The following is an 18,972-nucleotide window of genomic DNA, read 5'->3' as shown; positions in this document are numbered from 1 at the left end:
TTTATTTATTTATTTTGCAAAGAAGTGACCTGACCTGAAATTATCTTCTAAACACAATAAAACTAGAAAAACATGCAGGAATCACAGGGTACGTGATTTCTTCAAAGGATCTAGACTGTTGACCATATAAAGCACTGGGGGCTTATTTTCAAACCACACAGAATGAAACTGAAGATAATTACATGGATCTTATGGAGGATGGGATGATATCACATGAAAAGAGTGTGCTGACAGAAAGGAGCAGATGCAGAGTGAGGTTTCCCCATAATGTTAAAAAAAAAAAAAAGTGAAAATGAATTTGGCTGAGATTAGATGGCAGCACTGCCCCAACCACTGAGTTTTGATGGTGAGGTTTAAGTATTTCCATAGTTTTCTAATAATATTATTTCTCATCTCTGGCTTCAGAGATGTGAGCAACCTAAACCTCATCATAGCAACGAGACTATGTTGTCAGTGTAGTTGCTGGGGAAGCTATAAAGGGTAAATACACTTTTCTTTTGAATTATCAAGACATTGTTTACATACTGAGGGTTATGTGGATGCACAGACCCCTGTGAAACTAATGTTTTTCCCTTCTGTCCTCATTAATCCAGATTGCTTCAACAGAGTGACAACTAAGACGTTGATGAGATCTTTTCAGATGTTGTAAAACTTAAAAGAATGGAAACTTTTGACTTAATTGACTTTGATTTTCAGCCTTGGAAGATCTGGTTGTAAATCTAAGATCCTTTTCATGCTTGGTAGATAATCGGATCTTCAAAGTCTTTGCAAATATACATTGAGGAATATTTTTTCTGAAATTGTCTCACAATTTATAAATGCAGTCTGTTGCAGATTGGTGAACCTCTACCCATATTTACATCTGAGGGGCTCTGCCTCTCTGAAATGCTCATTTTATATCCAGTTATTAAACTAAGTAGATGGTAATGCTCCTCCAGTTGTTTTAAATGTGTGCCAATTACTTTTCAAGCCTTTTGTTGCTCCTGTCCCAACTCTTTTAAGATGTGTTGTTGCCATCAAATTCACAATAAGTTAATTTTTTCAGCGAAGTGGTAAAATGTCTCAGTTTCAACATCTCATATGTTGTTTATATTCTATTAGGAATAAAATATGGGTTATGCGATTTGTGAATATTTGTATTCTGTTTTCATTTACAATTTACTCAACGTCCCAACTTTGGAATTAGGGTTGTACAACAAGAGAAAAGTTTTTCATGTTATTTCTTAAATGCCCCACCTTTATTATTAGGCACTGATTCAGAGTCATGTGTTTGTTGAAACATGTTAAAGCAAGTAAACAATTTCAGTGGGATTTCTTTTCATATGTTTATATGTAACAATGCTTGATATACAGTCAAATATCGAATGGTGAGGATCAAACCAGTCTCATGTCTCTGCACTCAATATGAAGCGACAGCCAGCAGCTAGCAGTAAAATAAATCTAACAAAACCTCTGCAGTTTGCACATTAACATATTATAACTCATTTGGTCTGTCAAAATATAAACCAGATAGTCCTGGCTGAGTGCAGTAATGCTTCTCAGTCTTTTCATCACTCACAGACTGGTAAGTCTCTACTTTATTTGATAATTTAAAAAAAAAAAAAACAATGACAGTTTCATGAAATTTTCTATTTTGTTTTTCATTTTTCTAAAGAAAGGAAAAAAAACAAAAAACAAAAACAAACTCTGTTCTCCTGGTTCTACTGCAGTGAAGAAATGACAGTTAATATGTGAGTGAAAAACAATCTTATTTTATCTCCCCAGATGAAAAGAAAACACTTACCCTTGGCCCAACGTCTCCCTGGTCACCCTAAAAAACAGGAAAATAACTATTGTCAGCAGCTATTAGTACTGTATGTGTACATAGGACCAGTTATTCAACAGCTACTATGCAGCAGACTTGCAAAAATAATATTTTAAAATGGGAAGGAACAGAACTTAAGCATTGTCTGTCCAAACCAGCACAGGATGTAGACATTTGCAGGATAAATTGTCTGATAAGCTTTAAATGGAATCATCTGACAGCGCAAGATCAGCTCAATAAAAGTGGGAGCGCACATGCTGAGAATTGGATTTTGATGAGGATTTGGAGGCCATGCTCTCATCACAGAGCTACTAGTATGATTACACAAAGGAAGCCAATTTTCCAAACCTCAGCATCGTCCGTCAGATGCAATCCGCCTTAATCAGACTGAATCCTGCTCTGACAGATGCTGTTTACTGCAGCGGGGTTGTTCTCGTGGCTGCACTTATCTGTACAACGTTTGCTCGAGGGCAAAAACAAACAATCATTTGCAGACAGTTACCCATGAGTGTGGGCATCAGTGGGTACATGGCAAGCTTCCTCTGCCAGCACTTATGGTCTTTAACATCTTAGGCAGGGCAGAGGTTCTGAACGGGAAAACATCTGGCTATCATCGAGCTTTGTGGAAGGCCTGTAAACCTGCTTAGTGACTTCACTTGAGAAAATATCATATGAGCCCCTACATATCTACATGTAATCTTTAGCATGTTTGATAGATGCATGGTGAATATGGGAGGGTGATCATGAGGTTGAGTGTGTTTCTGTAGCTGTATGAGTAAATTAATGTAAACAAAACATCCATTTAGTGCACAGACATGTCAACAACAGTTATTGAAATTCACAATGAAGCATACCTTCTCTCCCTTGGGCCCGGCTGGTCCCTGCAAGAGGGAGGAGATAATCAGAGACAGTTGGTGGAAATAAATCAGTTATCTTATGAGTAACACACATCGAAGTGCAATACATCTTCAGCTTGGCTTAGACAGGGAGTATTCAATCAAACATGAAGGCAAAGCAGTCAAACCACTTATTGTAGTCATGTCATGAAGACTGCTCAATCACAAGTCATTCTCTCATCTGAGCATATTTCATAAACAAGAAAAACATATGCTTGCAGCGAGAATTTCTTTTAAGATCTTTGAGAGATAAGAAAAGTTGTGCTGAGAGATAAAACTGAAAAGTCAAGATGTCCCTTTGTTCCTCCACCAATCTATCAGAGGGAGACTTTTAAAATGTTTAAGATGTGGAATGTTAACAACACTAACCAAAAACACGGGGCTTCAAAGATCCCGCTGAATTCTTATGCTGTATTTGTGAGACTAATACATGGTTCCACTTTTTGTCGGACAGTTCCATATCTATTTCTGAATACTGAGCCACCAGATACGCTTTGCTGCATAATCGTTTCTGTTGGCCTGTCCCAGCTGGTTCCAGTTGGTCCCCCTCTGACAGGTGGTGCAGGGATGTTAAATATAATGGCACTACAAACCATAAACTGTGACTTCGACAGAAAAAGAGTGCGTGGAAAGATATAAATAGGTGAAAGTACAGCTTGATGCTTCATTTTTGGCATTAGAGACTGAGGCTTGACAGATAAAGATCTCAACATAAGGTGTTCCTACCAGAGGGTCTGCTCACAAATCAATCACAAGTATGTTTTAACTTTCCTCTCCTCATCCTCCTCTTTTCATCTCTTCTCACATAAGTTCATAGGTAGCTATGATCACAGGGTCTGTGCCACACCTGTTGAGGTTTTACAGCAGACCATTGGTGATGGGGAAAGTCCTGTTAAAGGACAGACTCAGCTTAACGTCTCCTCTAGCAGGAAACAAGAGTTTAATGGCGTTTGGAGAGGACCTATTCAAACAGCTTTCATTATGCTGTGAGGGTTTAACATTTCAGTGGATGACTTGTCCCTGTCATTGGACAAAAGCAACCACAGGGATAGGCTGAAGGAGGGGTGGAGGGCACTATAATGACTTTTTAAAGAGCCTCCATTGAAGGTTGTAAACTCAATTCTCTTACTTTCCCACTAGTGTGTAATCGATTTGCTCTGCGTTGCCCATTTCCATGCTACACCTGGGTGTGCTTGGGAGTATCTGTAGGGTTTCAGGGGAGAGGTGATAGATGAGAGCACTGGGAGGGGGGGCTCTTGAGCCATGACTCCTCTGTGACTGCAAGCCCTGGGCTGACTTAACTGATGGAAGTGGGATGAGAATGTCCACCTTTTTGTTGTTTTCCCCCTACTCCCTTGAAATGGTCTCTCAGGAACAGTAAAAAAAAACATATTCACAGGCTATAGCAAAGCATCAAAGCACCTGTCTTACAGGCAAAACACTCACCTGGATTCACAGTTAGACAAACCTTAAAGTAACCACTTCAGTTTAATTGATGTTATTAAAAACCAAACAGATGTGTGATAGTGTACCTGGCTTCCCTTGGGACCTGGTAAACCCTGAGAAGACAAAAAAACAAAATCTAGAATCAAAGAAGCTAGAAAACAGACTTTACTTGACAATGAAAATACTCACTGGTTTGCCGTCCAAGCCAAGTGGACCCTGGTGAAAAGGAGATTAAAAGAAATTAAGACAAGCACAACATTCTGAGATCAATATTATGACAGAACCACACAGAGAAGTTAGCTAAACTGTCATAATATGATGGTTGTATTTTACATTTTAGTACACTGGATTTGTGATCTAAGTATTTGTGAACAAGTCAGTCTGAACAAGCTACAAAGGGCTGGTTTGTAAGAAACAGCCGGGGTTTTGAATGGCTGTGTACATTTTCTTAACCAAATAATTTTCTTACTTAAACCTAATCAATATAAGTGAAAACTATACTAGGCATAAACAAATTTAAATTGGATTCTAAGGTCTCAAGGACAAAGGTATTGCTAATGTTTTGCTAAGAGAGATGGACAATTTACTGCCAAAACATTTATATCTTCAAGATTTAAAATAATAAGTCTTATTCTGAGGACTGCTTAGTAGGGAAATAAATGTATGATCTTGCTAATTAAGAGTTATATATGACTCCCCATTAGTGTTAGAAGATACAAGAATGAGAGCTAGCTGTTTATGCTAAGCTAACATTCTGATGTCTTGCTTCTCTGAACAGATTTATAACAGTCTCATTATTTTAAATCCTTTCATCCAACTTTCAAACTAATTCTAAATTCTAATTCCAAAAGTATAAGACTAAATTAATGAATCATTTCAAAGGCATTTACTGTGTCTGCTGTTAATAAAGAATTCCACTAAAACGCTGTGAAGACACTATTTGTTTTAAATCCACTGACGAGACAAAGCAAAACAAACCAGCTGCTCCTTCATATTTCATAATGTTTGAGCTGTCTGTCTTTCTTTCATGAGACAATGTGAGTTATCTTTGTCTTAAAAAACAATAAAGAGGATTTGTAAAGACAAAATACAGCATTAAGAAGCAAGTCCATATAATAGAAATGATTGAAAAAGTTAAAAGAGATTGTAAGACAAAGAAGAGAGTTTTGTTTCTTTATTATTATTATTATTTTTAACAAATGTGTATGTCTTTGTATATCCTGCCCCATTTTGTGTGTGTACAAGTAGCATATGACATGTTGAAGTGGTTATCTAGGATTAAGGATTGAACATGTTAGCTTGTTGGTGGATTTGGTGATAAGCTAACTCAAAAGGCAGTTCAGTGAGGCCCTTAAATCGTACTCAAGTGCTGAAACAGCAGTGGAAGTTATTCACTTTGTTTACCTCAATAAAAACAGTCAAAGAGCTATTGAACCTCCTCAGCAAAGTAACAGTTCAAAGAAGAAGACCTTTAGATCCCTACTAAAACATAAAAGAACACTTCGCTCTTGGATCATACTTTCCAAAAACACTTAAATGTGATGTATGTGGTAAAGGCTAATGTTGACTTCCTCCTCAACAACCATACTCAATGTTAAGCTAACAGTTTTTACAGGGTCCCTTGAGTGGTGGGTTGCTCAACCGTTTACAGTCCTGGTGGCTTTGCAGACTGCAAACCGTCATTAACAGTCATCATGTCTGGCCTTGAATGGCTTGCACCATTTTCTCTCTTCTCTTCATCTTCTGCCATGAGCCTGCTTAACCAGCCCCATGGGGGCTCTCTGGCCTGTGCTCCTGTAGTGAAAAACTCTGCAGTGTCATCACTTCCTACCTTGATGGATGGACAGTAGGTACATAAGAACCGAGGTTTTATATATATATATATAAAACCTCGGTTCTTATGTACCTACTATATATATATATATATATATATATATATATATATATATATATATATACATATATATATATGTGTGAAATCATGAATAGATGGCTGCCCTGGGGTGGACACCTATGACTAGGACAAGTCAAACAAGAAATTGAGAAGAGTGTGACGTGTATATATAAAAGTAGCATGCTGTGTTTACTACATTATAAGTGTGAGATTTAAAATTAACTTATAAATGTTTCTCTGAGCTTTCCCTGCTATTAGGGTCTAGATTGCTGGCTCTGTGTCATAGTACGTCTGCATTTGTGTGAGTCTGAGTGTGCATGTGGTGGTATCTCTGCATCTCTCTGCATCTGGGAGCGTTTACCAAAGCCTGGCTCCTTCGAGACTTGTCAGGATGAGTAGACGAGGTGCACATAGTGAGGTCATCGCCTGCCGCAGCGTCTGAACCCGGTGCAGAAAAGAGACTGATTTATGGCTGCTAACAAGCGACACAGTGGCCTGTGAACTCTTGCCATGTGTCTCTTCCTTTTTGAAGATATGTGTGTAAAAGGTTTATTCTTTGTTATAAAATTCTATATGTATTCTGTGGCATCTGATATCCTGCATTAACAAAAAGTATAAAAAATTCTTCAAAAATTTCTGGAGCAATATTTTCTATAGCATTCCAAAAGTCTTATCTATGGATAATAAAAATAACTACATATGAAACACTGGGATTTGCATTATGATGTCTGGCCATTAACAAAACCTCTGTGCAGTCTTTTTTTTCTTTCTTCTTTGTTTGGCTGCAATATACCTACAAGGCACAACAAACAGTCTGCAAGGCATGAAAAAAGCTGGAATTCAAATAAAAACAACAAGAAAGGGTGCAGTGGGGTTTTAAGGGTTGGGACTGCTGTTAAAAAATCTTCATCTCACATCAGACATGGAAAATACGGCAAAACAATGGGAAAAAAGATGACCAAAGGAATAGCAAAGAGAAAAAAAGAATAATGGGATCAGTGCTAAAAAGAAGAGTGAATAAACAAGCCTGAGACCCACTGAAACCTCAAGTAAATGTGGGGGAAAATTAAATGAAGCCCTGTTCTGTGAGTGTGGATGTGGGTAAATTATCAGCCCACATCTTGTTCTGCAGTATCCCTCCATAGAAGATTAAGTTTGACTGATAAAATGGCTTTTATACACATTTCTGGAAAATAAGAAGACATTTGAGGACACGTCTGTAGGTGTTTGTGTATGTGTGTGAGAACATGCACACTGGTTTCCACTTCTATGTATGTGTGTGTCTGTCTACTTATACCAATGAAAAGGTGTGAGGGATGCCTTTCTACTGTCTTTATTGTACTCCCCATGGTCTAGACTGGCAATTATCCAGTAGGGTGTAATTGTTGAGGAGTTGGTGTCTGCACATCAGAGCAGAAGACTTCTCAGTTAGAAACACGTATTTTTTTTAATTTTTTGGACATCACAATGCAGGCAATTAAGGTGAGTGAGAGGAAACTTGCCTCTTCCACTCCATGAGTATGAACAATTTCTGAAACATGACATTTACTAGTTTTTTTCTTTTAAAGGACAGTGCCTGCAAGCAGTACCAAAAAGAACAAGAAAGCATTCCAAGTGCTGTGTGGGACAGAAAATTACTGACATGTTGTTGGCTGATCGTCTGGCTTTAATCTGTGCTCAGCAGCCTGGAAGGTTGAACAATGGAAGTCTTGGCCTGTTTCTGCTGAGTGAGGTCGACCGTCTGTCACAGACTGGCACTCTCACATAAACACACTTGTGGCCGAATACGCTGATGACCTCGCATATGAATGAGAGCCAGTTGGTGTGTGTGAGTGCATGTTTACCCCTGTCAGTGTGTTTGACTTTGACTGTTTGACAGCAGGAAGGTTCTTTTCTGAAACTCCCCCTGGCCGTGATTTATGAGAGGAAGAAGTGACACAAGAAGAGAAAACATACATCAGCACGCACAAACACTTATTGCACTGTTATAATAGAGACACATGCAAACCACAGTTCATTAACACTGTTTATCATATCACTGATGATACAATGGGAATGCACTGTTGCATGTATTAGATTGATTAAGTCAACATGTGTATCCCACTTAAATGAATTGTGGTTTCTGTGTTCTGATCCACAAGCAAACAGACACAACCTGATCTTTAATCTGTCATGCAACATATACTCTAATATATACCATCAACAAATCAGTATTATATATGTGTTTAGCTAATGTAGACGCAAGTAAACAATTTTAATCTAATTTAAAAGTAAAAAATTTTGGGACAGGTACACCACTTTTTCTTTTTAACAACAATCTGTAAAAGTTTGGGTACAAAGTTAAAAAATAAAACCATCAAATCAATTTTCTAATCTTTTGTTTTCTCTTTTTTTGAAAGATTTTGTTGCTCATCGAATTCAAGATGAGGTTATATTTAAAAAAAATAATAAAATAAAAAACACAAAAAAAACACATGTAAGCAAAACTTACTTTGTAATACTAGAATTTAAACAAAGGATTACAGGATTTGCAAATACATTTCTTTTTTATATACATTTTACTCAATCTTGTATGTTAAGTTACTTCATAAACAGGTTTACATTTGAAAAAACCCCAACAAAAAACCAAAAATTTAAAAGAATACTCTGAACTAATTGCTCTGTTCATACTGCTAGATTAAGGCGTGCAGTCACAGATTCATGGTTGCTGAGGGTTAAAGGTTTAATCTCGTATTCAACTCAGAAAAATATTACTGAGTGAGAAAAGACAAGAAAAAAGTACTGAAATGCAATTAAGTTGCTTGTTGAAACAATGGAAAAATAAAGAGAGGTTTTGTTGGCACAAGTCTCTGGCACAGACACAACACTGCTCTCCAGTAACGACTCAACTCATTTATGGAGATCTGTACATGCCTTCTTTATATGGGCTGCACATGTGAGAAAAGTGGTGTGAAAACATACGAAACACTAACTTACATACACAGACCTCTGACTGCTTCCGCAGCTCATCTGCACACATGATCGTAGGTATACAAACTTTGCCTCTCAGAAGAAAGAATGGGACTTTTTAAGCTTTGGTGCAGGAAACTTGATCACTTCTACTTCTGCTAAATGAAACAATATGCTGTCCATGTTAACTACAAATATAATTAATCTAGTGTAAATTCATACACGCAGCCTGTTCAGTCATACCCACACATGTGCTTCATAACAGGAAGCTGCCTCTCAGGCACCAAAAGGAGCTACTATTGAAATATTGTTTCACCCTTGTAGCTACAGCCCTTTACCGATTGACTTTATTCTGTTATGTAGATTGGGAAGAATTAACAAGATTATGCAGCTTAATTTCATGATTCAATAAAGATGTTTTATGTCAAAACAGTATGAAAAAAAGAAGACAGACAATGACAAAGATGAACGGAGGCACATGCAAACAAACTGAAAAGTGCACACACTTATCTGTGCACTCTCTCCACCTGTGTGTAATTAGCAGCAGGCATTTCCCGTCAGCAGGGCTGTGCAATGCCAGGCAGAAAGCTTGGGAATCTGCCCTCCAGGCCCCCAACTCAAATTTCCCAGTGGGACCAACATAAGACAGACAGCACACATAACAGCACAACCAACAAGGCGTCATGGAACACAGCATCGGGTGACTTCTGCAGGTCAACATGGCCACCACACTGATAGCTGGACACACTGCTTCTTTGCAAAGCGTGTGCGTGAAACTGAGTCACACCCTGTAAGTGGCACTGCTTTGCACGCCGACATGACTTTGTTCTTGAATCACATGTGTGTTTCTTCATTAGATGATGAGAATTTGATGATGGCTAAACCACAAAACATCAGTAGACAATGAGCCATTTCATCTCATCAGTAATGGAGAAAGTCAAGAGTCTAACTGACCACTAGAGGCCACTATATCTTTGCACAATAATAATAATAATAATAATAAAAAAACAGGGTTGCTGTTATTGTTGAAAAACTGTAGCCCCATTGGTTCTCAGTTTACTTATTTCACTGTATAATTAGGTGTATTTGACCCCTTAAAAAGTCATATTTTCATTTGTATGGTTTATCCTTCTATAGTTTATGTTTAGTAAAGATATTTTTATGTACTTATTAATTCAAAACTATAGAAAAGTATGCTTACAGATTTTTATATGTGCAAAATTTCTAAGTTTTCTATAACTCTGAAAAGCCTGAGTATGTTTGTGTTGAAGTAAAAGTGTCTTGTCAGTCATGAGGCAGGATATTTAAATGCTGGTTAATAAGAACAGTAATTACATGAGGGGGAAGGTGAAGAAACTGGTGGCAGTAACAGTAAAGATAACTTATCTAAATGAAAAAGCAAAAATGGAAAAAAAGTATAGAAAAGCTTTTATAAATACATAGATAAACAAAAGAAGATGGAGCAGAGACATGATTGGGTAAATTAAAGAGTGTCAGGATAAATAAAAATCAAATTTACCGGGTATCCATCCCGTCCAGCCTTGCCCTGGTGAGGTTAGACATTAAAGCATGAAGCACTGAGACAAGTTTGAACAGAAACCAACAGCTGCACACAACATGCTGCATTTACAATAACCGGACAGGCCGATGTATGACCTTTTACGCTAACGGGAGACAAACTGTTAAGGACCAGATGGTATCTTTCATTAATTTGTACAAATGCTTTTGATTGCCACAATTAGGTTTTGATTAAACTGAATTACAGCTTACGAATTGTGAAACTGTATTTGGAATACAACCCAAATTCCATAAAAGTCAGGATGCTGTTTAAAATGTACATAACAACAGAATGCAATGTTTTATAAACCATAATGTTATTCCCAAAACATCATAGAAACATTTAAGATGTTAAAAGCGAGACATTATTTCATTTTATGAGAAATATTTGCTTAGTATAAGTTTGATGGCAGCAACACATCTAAGGAAAGTTGGGAAAGGGCTACGTTTACCACTTCGTAGCATCCCCTATTCTTTTCATAACAGTCTATAAACATCTGGGAACTGAGGAGACCAGCTGTTGGACCTTTGATAGACAAATATTGTCCTCTTCTTGTGTGATTAAGGATTTTAACTACTCAACAATCCTGGATCCTCTTTGTCATATTTTATATTCAGTGATGTGCCAAGTGTCTTCAGTTGGTGAAAGGTCTGTGCAGGCAGGTCGGTCCAGCATCTGGAGTCGTCTACTAAACAGCCACACTGCTCTACTTCTTAAAATGCAAGGCCTTCTCTGAAAAAGATACAATATGGCTCGGGGCATATTGATCTAAAACTTGTATATAGCTTTCAACATAGATGGTGCGTTTCTCAGAGTGTATTAATGTACTGCCATACTGTCAGAGATGTAGGCTTTGAACTGAACACTGATGACGAACTGGACAATCCTCCTTCTCTTTAGTCTGGATGTGACATCCATGATTACCATAAATAATTTTATATTTTGATTCATTTGACCACGAGAAACTTTTCTTCTCTAAGTCCATTTTAAATAACTTTGACCCTGAGAAGACAGAAGAGTTTCTGAATCATTTTTACATGTGGCTTCCTGATCTTTGCAGTGATTTCCAAGACACATTTGTAACGTGTTGCTGTTTGAAGATCTAAAGATCATCCAATACTGATATGCAGTTGTGTCCATTGCTCCTAGAGATATCTACAAATTCTCTGATGTAATGTATTCTAGATGAAAGAATATTCAAAGTCTTTGAAATGGCTTTACAATTTGTATATGCCATTATTTGCAGATTGCTGAACCTCTTTCCATTTTTTATTTCTGAGAGACTCTGCCTCCCTAAGGTGCTCTATTTATACCCACTCATGTTACTGCCCTATTGCTAATTAATCTAGTTATTTGCAACATATTCCCTTAGCTGCTTTGTTTCAGTACCACTTACTTTTTCAGATTCATGTTATGGTGTCCAAGTTTCCTCAAGGCCAAGGTCAAGTTTATTCAAACAACACAAAGTGTTGTACAGGTCTGCAAAATATATTATAAAAACTAATAAAATAAAAATGAATCCAAGATATACTAAAAACTGATAACGGATACACGGTAATAGGATATTTAGCTTCTAAAAACACAACCAGAAGTCACACACTTACATTAAGAGCCAGTGAAAATAGGTGTGTCTTTAAAACAGATTTAAAGTGCTTCATCGACTGGGCACATATGATATGATGGGGCAGAGTGTTCCAGAAAGGTATTTTGATCCAATTTAGATTATTCAGTCATATATTCAATATACAACAGCTGGTTTCACAGTCTAAACAATTTCAAACACTAGTAGCGACTGACCAGGTTCAAGATAAGCGAAACATTTTTAATGAAAAAGTGACTCACTTTTAACATCAGATACATTTTTCATGCCCTATTGTGCATGTGAATCCCAATATTTTTGGAATTGGGGTTATATTTTGGTCTGTACCTCATATTTTTTGCCATCTGATAGACTGTTGCCATACCTTCAATAAACTTAATGGGATGCAGCATAGAAGAGATGTGTAACGTGTTTAGGAGAAAGAAATTTTGCATTATTTCATGGACACTTAGTACAAACCAGATGCAGAGACATTTTCTCCAATCAAACCATTACCAGTATTTGTAGAATGTTAACCGGACATGCTATTCTGTCCTAATGTTTCCGCATAAAGAGTTATGGTGCGTTTCAAAGCAATAATCAACTCAGCACATCTGATGTGCACCACATGTGACCATAAAAAAAAATAGGAAGTAAAATAAAATCTGAAAAGATCCACTCTTCCCAAACCCGGACAAGGTGGCGTCTTTATGCAAGTCTTTGTGTTTTATCTGTTGAGTGTGTGAGTGTCAGCAGGGGTTACAGTCCCACAGGTCAATCACTTGCTGCTTATAAGTCACCCTAATCCCCATGACACACACAAATGGAAACTCAACACACACTCAGTGTGCACACACTTCTGTAGGTGGTCTATTTATTGCCGTGCTCGATGGACACACATGTGTGAGTGAGTCTCTGATAGTTAGTTTGTCTCAGTGGGCATGTTTTACTGCTGTGGGAGAAAAGATGATTTCTGGTTTGACCTACCGTGGTGCACAGGGAGGATATGCAAAATGTGTCTGTGTTTAGGGTCAAAACCTCTAAGCTTATTCAAATACTACCTGGATGAGATGAAAGTGTACTTACGGGAGGCCCTGCAACAGAAAAAAGAAATGAGGGATTAGAAAAATCAATGCTTTACATCTCTGCAGACATGTGAAGCACAACATGTGTGACTTTCAGCAACTTCTGGTTTGTACAGCAATCAATTCCTCTGAGCAACAACTGACAAGAAAAAAACTGTTCATGCAGTGTGGTTCGTTACATGATGACTGTAATCAACCCCTTAAATATGGTACAGAACAAGCTCATTAGAGCTGCTGTCTGTGCACTTTGTGGTGAGGCCGTTATGATAAACAGACTTCTGTATGAGTCGTGTTTTGCATTAGGATATGAAGTCATGTCAAGACTTTGTTTCTTTAGAAGATGTGGGTGTATGAGATGGAGGACAAGAAGGGAGTGAAAAGGTTGGGGCATGCTGGCGAACTGTTTGTCCCTTTAAAGTACAAAAAAAAGATGTCTCTGATATTCCTCTGGGGCAGTCTTTCAGATGTGATTGAAATGCTCTGATGTTGAGCTTCAGCAGCAAAATGTTTGTTCTGTTTTTCATACAACTAACCAAAAACAACAGTAATGATCAAAGAACTCCTCTTGTTCTTAGCGGTCTTAATGATATATATATATATATATATATATATATATATATATATATATATATATATATATATATATCTCTTTAAAGTATGAGGGCCGAGGGCATTTATAAACCACATAAACCCCTACAAAGTGAATATATTACTGTACCACTAAAATATATCATATTAGTTATTGGTTTAAAGTTTCTGATATGAATGTAAAACTGTTCAAGATGCTGATTAACATGACTGTTAATACAGTTTCAATATATCTAAAGTTTTGGAGCCGTGCCACATTTGCAAAACTAGTACAGACAAACACACAGCTTGTATGAGCTAAACACAGCATGACTGACAGCAAAACCTCTTTGCAGGAAACAAAATGTAGACCAGCATCACCAGAATCCATAGCAGGTGTAAAGTTGGCCATTTAAATCAGCATGGTCAGCAACTTTGACACAAGAAGTTCAGAAAGTGGGATATAAATAGATGTATTAGCTGGGATAGGGTGATGAGAAGAACAGGAAAGAAGGGTTGGGGTTTATGAGCCATGAAGACCACGTCAATCAAGTCAAGCTGTGTCTAGACGCTTTGACTAGGACCAACTGAGCCAGACGGTTGGGTAAACAAACACATTCTGGCCAGAGAGCCACACAGTGAGATCAACTTTAACCACTGAAGTTGAGACAGGTGTGTGTGTATGTTTAGGCTGATGAGAGAGGAGGATAACAAGAGCAAAAGAGGAAGCAAACAGAGGATAAAAGGAAAATGTGTAAAAAGGAAAAAGAATGAGGGAGAGTTTGAAGCAGGAGACTGGCGCGAGAGCTGATTTAAGATGCTCAACTAATCCGTCTGCCCTCTTTCCTGTTATGCACATTTGAGCTTCTGTTTCTCTTCTCTGCTTTCACTTGTGTTATTTTTTTATTTTTTTATTTTTCTCTGGGAGAAAACCCTTCTGGTCTTGTTAAAAGCTGTCCTGGAATCATTGGCAAGAAGATGGCGCAACGGCTTCTCCATACCAGCAACCCAAACACTGTAACTGCAGCTGAAAAATGAGGATGAAACTAAGAAATGCAGGAGGGAACAAAAATAAAGACACTTCGCCTTTTTAGATATGGAACATCCTGTGACAAGCAGTGAGGAGCCAACCTCCAATATGTCCGAAACCTTAGCAGCGAGTCTCCTTTTAACAATAATCTTCCTGTTAAACACCAAGCGGGCTGAAAATACAAACCACACTGGTGGTTATTTAGCTGGCCTGGAAACAACCTGATGAATCGGTGGATTTCAGAAGGATTTTCTTTATCTATACTGTTTAAGTAATGGTTGGATGCTACACAGTAAATTTGTGACATTCTCTTTTTTTCCTTGTCAACAGAATCCCATATCGCAATGAATCATAGTGCAGGGCTAAAAGTAATACTGCTGTAAATACTCACTTGTTCATAAAGTAATCCCCTAATAAAGAATTTTGACTTATGTTTGAGTAGTGATATCTAAAAACAATAATTTCTAGCTATTTTTAAACAGCGATGTGGGCTTGCCATTGGTCTATCGTGGTGAAGAAGGAGCTGATCTAAAAGGCGAAATTCTCGGTTTACCAGTGAATCTACAGTCCTACTCTCACCTTCAGTCATGAGCTGTGGGTAGTGACTGAAAGAACAAGATCACAGATACAAGTGAACAATACGAGTTTCATCAGCAGGGTTTCCTTAGACATAGGATGAAAAGCTTGGTCACCCTGGTCTGGTAACACCTTGGGATCCCCCTGATGAGCTGGAAGATTTGGCCAGAGAGATGGAAGTCTGGGCTTCTCTGCTTAAGCAAATCTACATTAATATTTCTTCATTTCTTCTACATGATAGCCCCGTGTACAGGGGGCAGCATGAGATGTGTATGTTACTAAAGAGCTATGCACATGCTACGAGTTACCAATCCTAACATGTAGCATACTAAAATCACAGTAAATTTTGGGGCTATCCTTCGATTATGACCATTGATAAAGGTGTTTATTATCAAAATCAGCTAATGGGTTCCTGAGATATACACTTGTGTAAAACCTCTATTAAAATGTCTATAAAACTACTCAGGCTAACTTTTTTAGCTTCTATTTTTGCACAGATACACATCCGACGTGACTTTACTAATTCCCAGATGATTTGGGCTTTTGTCCTCTGGCTTTCACTGAAAGAAGTGTGGTTTTCTTTTACTTTTCTACTATTTTCCAGGTGACATTACTCTATTCTGTAGTAATCTCATGTTTCACTTTTCTTTTAAGAAAAAGATTATTCATGCAGCCCTTGTAGTTGTGAAGATACATCTAATTTATTTTTGTTATGTCATTTCAGACAGGAGTCAGAAAAAAGGCCTTGTAAAGAAGAGGTTAATTTGATGATGACAAACAATGTACATAAATAGTTTGGTGAATATATAAAACCATAGGTCCGCCCTGGTTTTGCTATTGAACATTATGTTTCAAACACTATTAAGCAGACAAGCCAACAGATTCAAAACTAAGTGTTTGAAAGATGGGGCAATGTCGGTTTGCTAAGTAGAGAAACAAAATTTACTCATGATCTTCCACTTAGTCAACATGCTCACTGGATTAGATCCCATCTATTAAACATCCACAACAATGAATCACGACTAAAGTTGAAATGTTCCCATCTGACAAATAAACCACAACAACTGCACTCCTGCAGGCTTTCATTAAATCAGCTAATATTGTTGCAGTGTAGTTTTGGTTGAGTCAACAATAATAAAAATAAATAAATAAATAAAATAAAACATTTCAAATCAGGATGACTCAAGCTCAGAATACATCCGCCCTATTTGTCATGCTGACCTTTCATTTGGTGAGAGTTCCGTCTTTGTTTTGGTTCCTCAATAAGTGTTTTGTGGTTTGGATAGAAGTGGCACCATAAGGGTGAGCAGTGATGCTGGCAAGGAGGAGTCTCATTAAGGCCTGTAATGCTGCAGCTGCTACTGCTCAGCGAGAGCCTCGGACATCTGGGCAACGTTAGTGCAACCACATGGTTGAAGTTAGCACTATGCCGACGCATGATAGGTAAAAATGGGTACGGTGGGGAGGGCCAACTGCAGCCCATCATCCAGCGACCTGATTCACGGATCACTGCCTTTACCAGCCCTCAGCTCAAACTCCTCCACTCATCCGGAAAAAAAGAGGGGGAATGTAAAGAGAGAAATGAAGAAAAAGATATTGTCTTAGTAAAAGAGGACAGACGGAGAAATAAACTATAAAAACAGGTGATGAAGTTTTACTTACCAGGTTCCCCTCTTCTTCCCATCCGTCCACGTTTTCCTGGAGGCCCTGTGGAAACAGACAGAGTGATAAATCTCCAAAATCAGGGGAAGAGAAGCATCACTCGAGCTTTCAGTGCCGGTGGTCATGTGTTGCTTGGGCTTGAGCATGAATGTGCTGGCGGAGTGCTCGAGTGACTTTAGCAGACATTCCCATGCTAAAAACAAAAACAAAATTACAAAGACAGATCCAGTCAAACTTAAATGAGCTGTGATTTTATTTCAGGCTGGACAGACTTTTACTCATTGGCCACAATGAGTCTCTGTTCTGGGGCTGAACATTTAAAATATGAAGTTTGCTACTGCATGGCCATCGCCCTATTGCTTTTCTGTATCTCTGCCATGGCTGAAGCCAGTAATACCACCTTTACTCAGCTAAAGAAGGAGAAATAAAGCTGTGAAATATGGCAGCAGTGATGCAGATGGAGCAGGAAATCATGTAGCCAGTGAGCCAACGTCCACCTTAGACCTCATGCTGCGAGACAACCGTGACTCATTTCTACACCATCAGTGATTTGATCCAGTGTCTGCCTGGTAATGTCTGACAAGTATATATATAAAAAATAAAAATAATGAAAAGGAAATTAAAAAAAAAAAAAGAAGAAAAAAATTAAAGCACAGCTAAATCAACCAAACTTCCCTTCAGGGAATGAAAGATACAAAGCAGATCTTAAAGCTTTTTTAATATCTATCTTGTAAGAACTGTAGGAAAAAAATACAAACAGAAAACAGAGTTAACTCATAATTTTCTTCAAGACATGTCTTTCATTTACACAGCAAACATTGTCATAGTGAGTCACAGCACTAAAGCTAATAACCTGACAAAACACCACAGGGCAACCGGATTTCTGTGTGGGGTTACATTACAACAAAAAACCTCAAAAACCCCAGATGTAGGACACATAGGAGCTGGTCCTGGAAGCTACAGAAGCATTTAAAACCAGAAACAATGACTAGCTGGGCTCAACTGCTTTGGTTGTATTGAGGCTAAATATTATATAATTTTAAGTGACATGTGGGTGCCTCTGCTGCTATCATGCTGACAAAATGGTGACCTTGAGTCTTTATATGATCTGTTAAAAACACTTAATAACTGGACTGCTACATGTAATGAAAACAGGACGTCTCAGTCTTCTTCTACTTCTGGATGTGGACTTCTGTCTGTCTTTAAACTGTACACATTTAATGCATGGTAAAAATCATCAGCACAAACATTCGCCATGCTTCTCAAAGGCCTGAAATCTCTCTTTAGGTAATACATCCTGTCTTTCTTTCTAAGTGCCAGCCTTTTAATGAAATAGAAACCATACTTAGTTCCTGATGCTAAGTACTTGTGGCTGCAGACATGTTTTCTCTATTGTCATTATTGGCATTATTGTAGCAGCCTAATCATTTCCTGACTCGCCCGCTGTTTTCAAAGAGGGCTCATATTTGCTCCTTTACCTCCTCCTCAACTCTACCTCTCCCACTTCGGTCTGTCTTTACTTCCTTTATGCAACAGCAATAAACTATAAGTAGCTTTGGAGCTGAAGGATTTAAGAAGTGGCAGAAGAAGAGTTAAATTCACATCGAGCTAAAGGTTGGCCCAGACTAAAGCGTTCCCCTAAACCCTGGTTTAATCCAAACCTGCCCTTTCATGTTCTCTGGCTCAGTGTGCCAGTTATAGCTTCCAGAAAAGTGTGTTGGCAAGGAGGAAAAAAACTGTTGAAAAAGTAACAAAGGAAAATGAGTGCAGCTGTGTTTCTGCTACACTGACTCACTGAAAATTTGTGTCTCAACAGTTTTACTCATTTAACAAATTTACACTGTCAAATGTCAGGCACAGATACCAGCTAACACACGCTCTGCCAGCCATGATGTTTATATTAATGATCTCTGTAATTCAAAGTGG

General features: G+C 38.0%; 1 protein-coding gene across 11 annotated transcripts in view; it reads right to left on the bottom strand.

The window, feature by feature from the left end:
* col23a1a (collagen type XXIII alpha 1 chain a) overlaps nt 1-18,972 on the bottom strand; it is a 131,570-nt gene that overhangs the window by 20,094 nt on the left and 92,504 nt on the right. For 9 of the 11 annotated variants that reach the window (XM_041991145.1, XM_041991143.1, XM_041991151.1 and 6 more), the window contains exons 3-9: nt 17,047-17,091; nt 13,213-13,220; nt 10,509-10,535; nt 4,336-4,362; nt 4,233-4,259; nt 2,659-2,685; nt 1,784-1,810 (exon numbers count right to left, since the gene is read on the bottom strand). In XM_041991145.1, coding sequence (XP_041847079.1) covers nt 1,784-1,810; nt 2,659-2,685; nt 4,233-4,259; nt 4,336-4,362; nt 10,509-10,535; nt 13,213-13,220; nt 17,047-17,091 — 188 coding nt within the window. The remainder of the gene's footprint in view (nt 1-1,783; nt 1,811-2,658; nt 2,686-4,232; nt 4,260-4,335; nt 4,363-10,508; nt 10,536-13,212; nt 13,221-17,046; nt 17,092-18,972) is intronic. The other 2 variants (XM_041991149.1, XM_041991147.1) reach the window with 1 other exon arrangement.

Source organism: Melanotaenia boesemani, chromosome 7 (genome assembly GCF_017639745.1).
Source record: "Melanotaenia boesemani isolate fMelBoe1 chromosome 7, fMelBoe1.pri, whole genome shotgun sequence".
In the NCBI taxonomy this organism is placed as follows: Eukaryota; Metazoa; Chordata; class Actinopteri; order Atheriniformes; family Melanotaeniidae; genus Melanotaenia; species Melanotaenia boesemani.
This window is presented reverse-complemented; position numbering and strand designations above follow the sequence as displayed.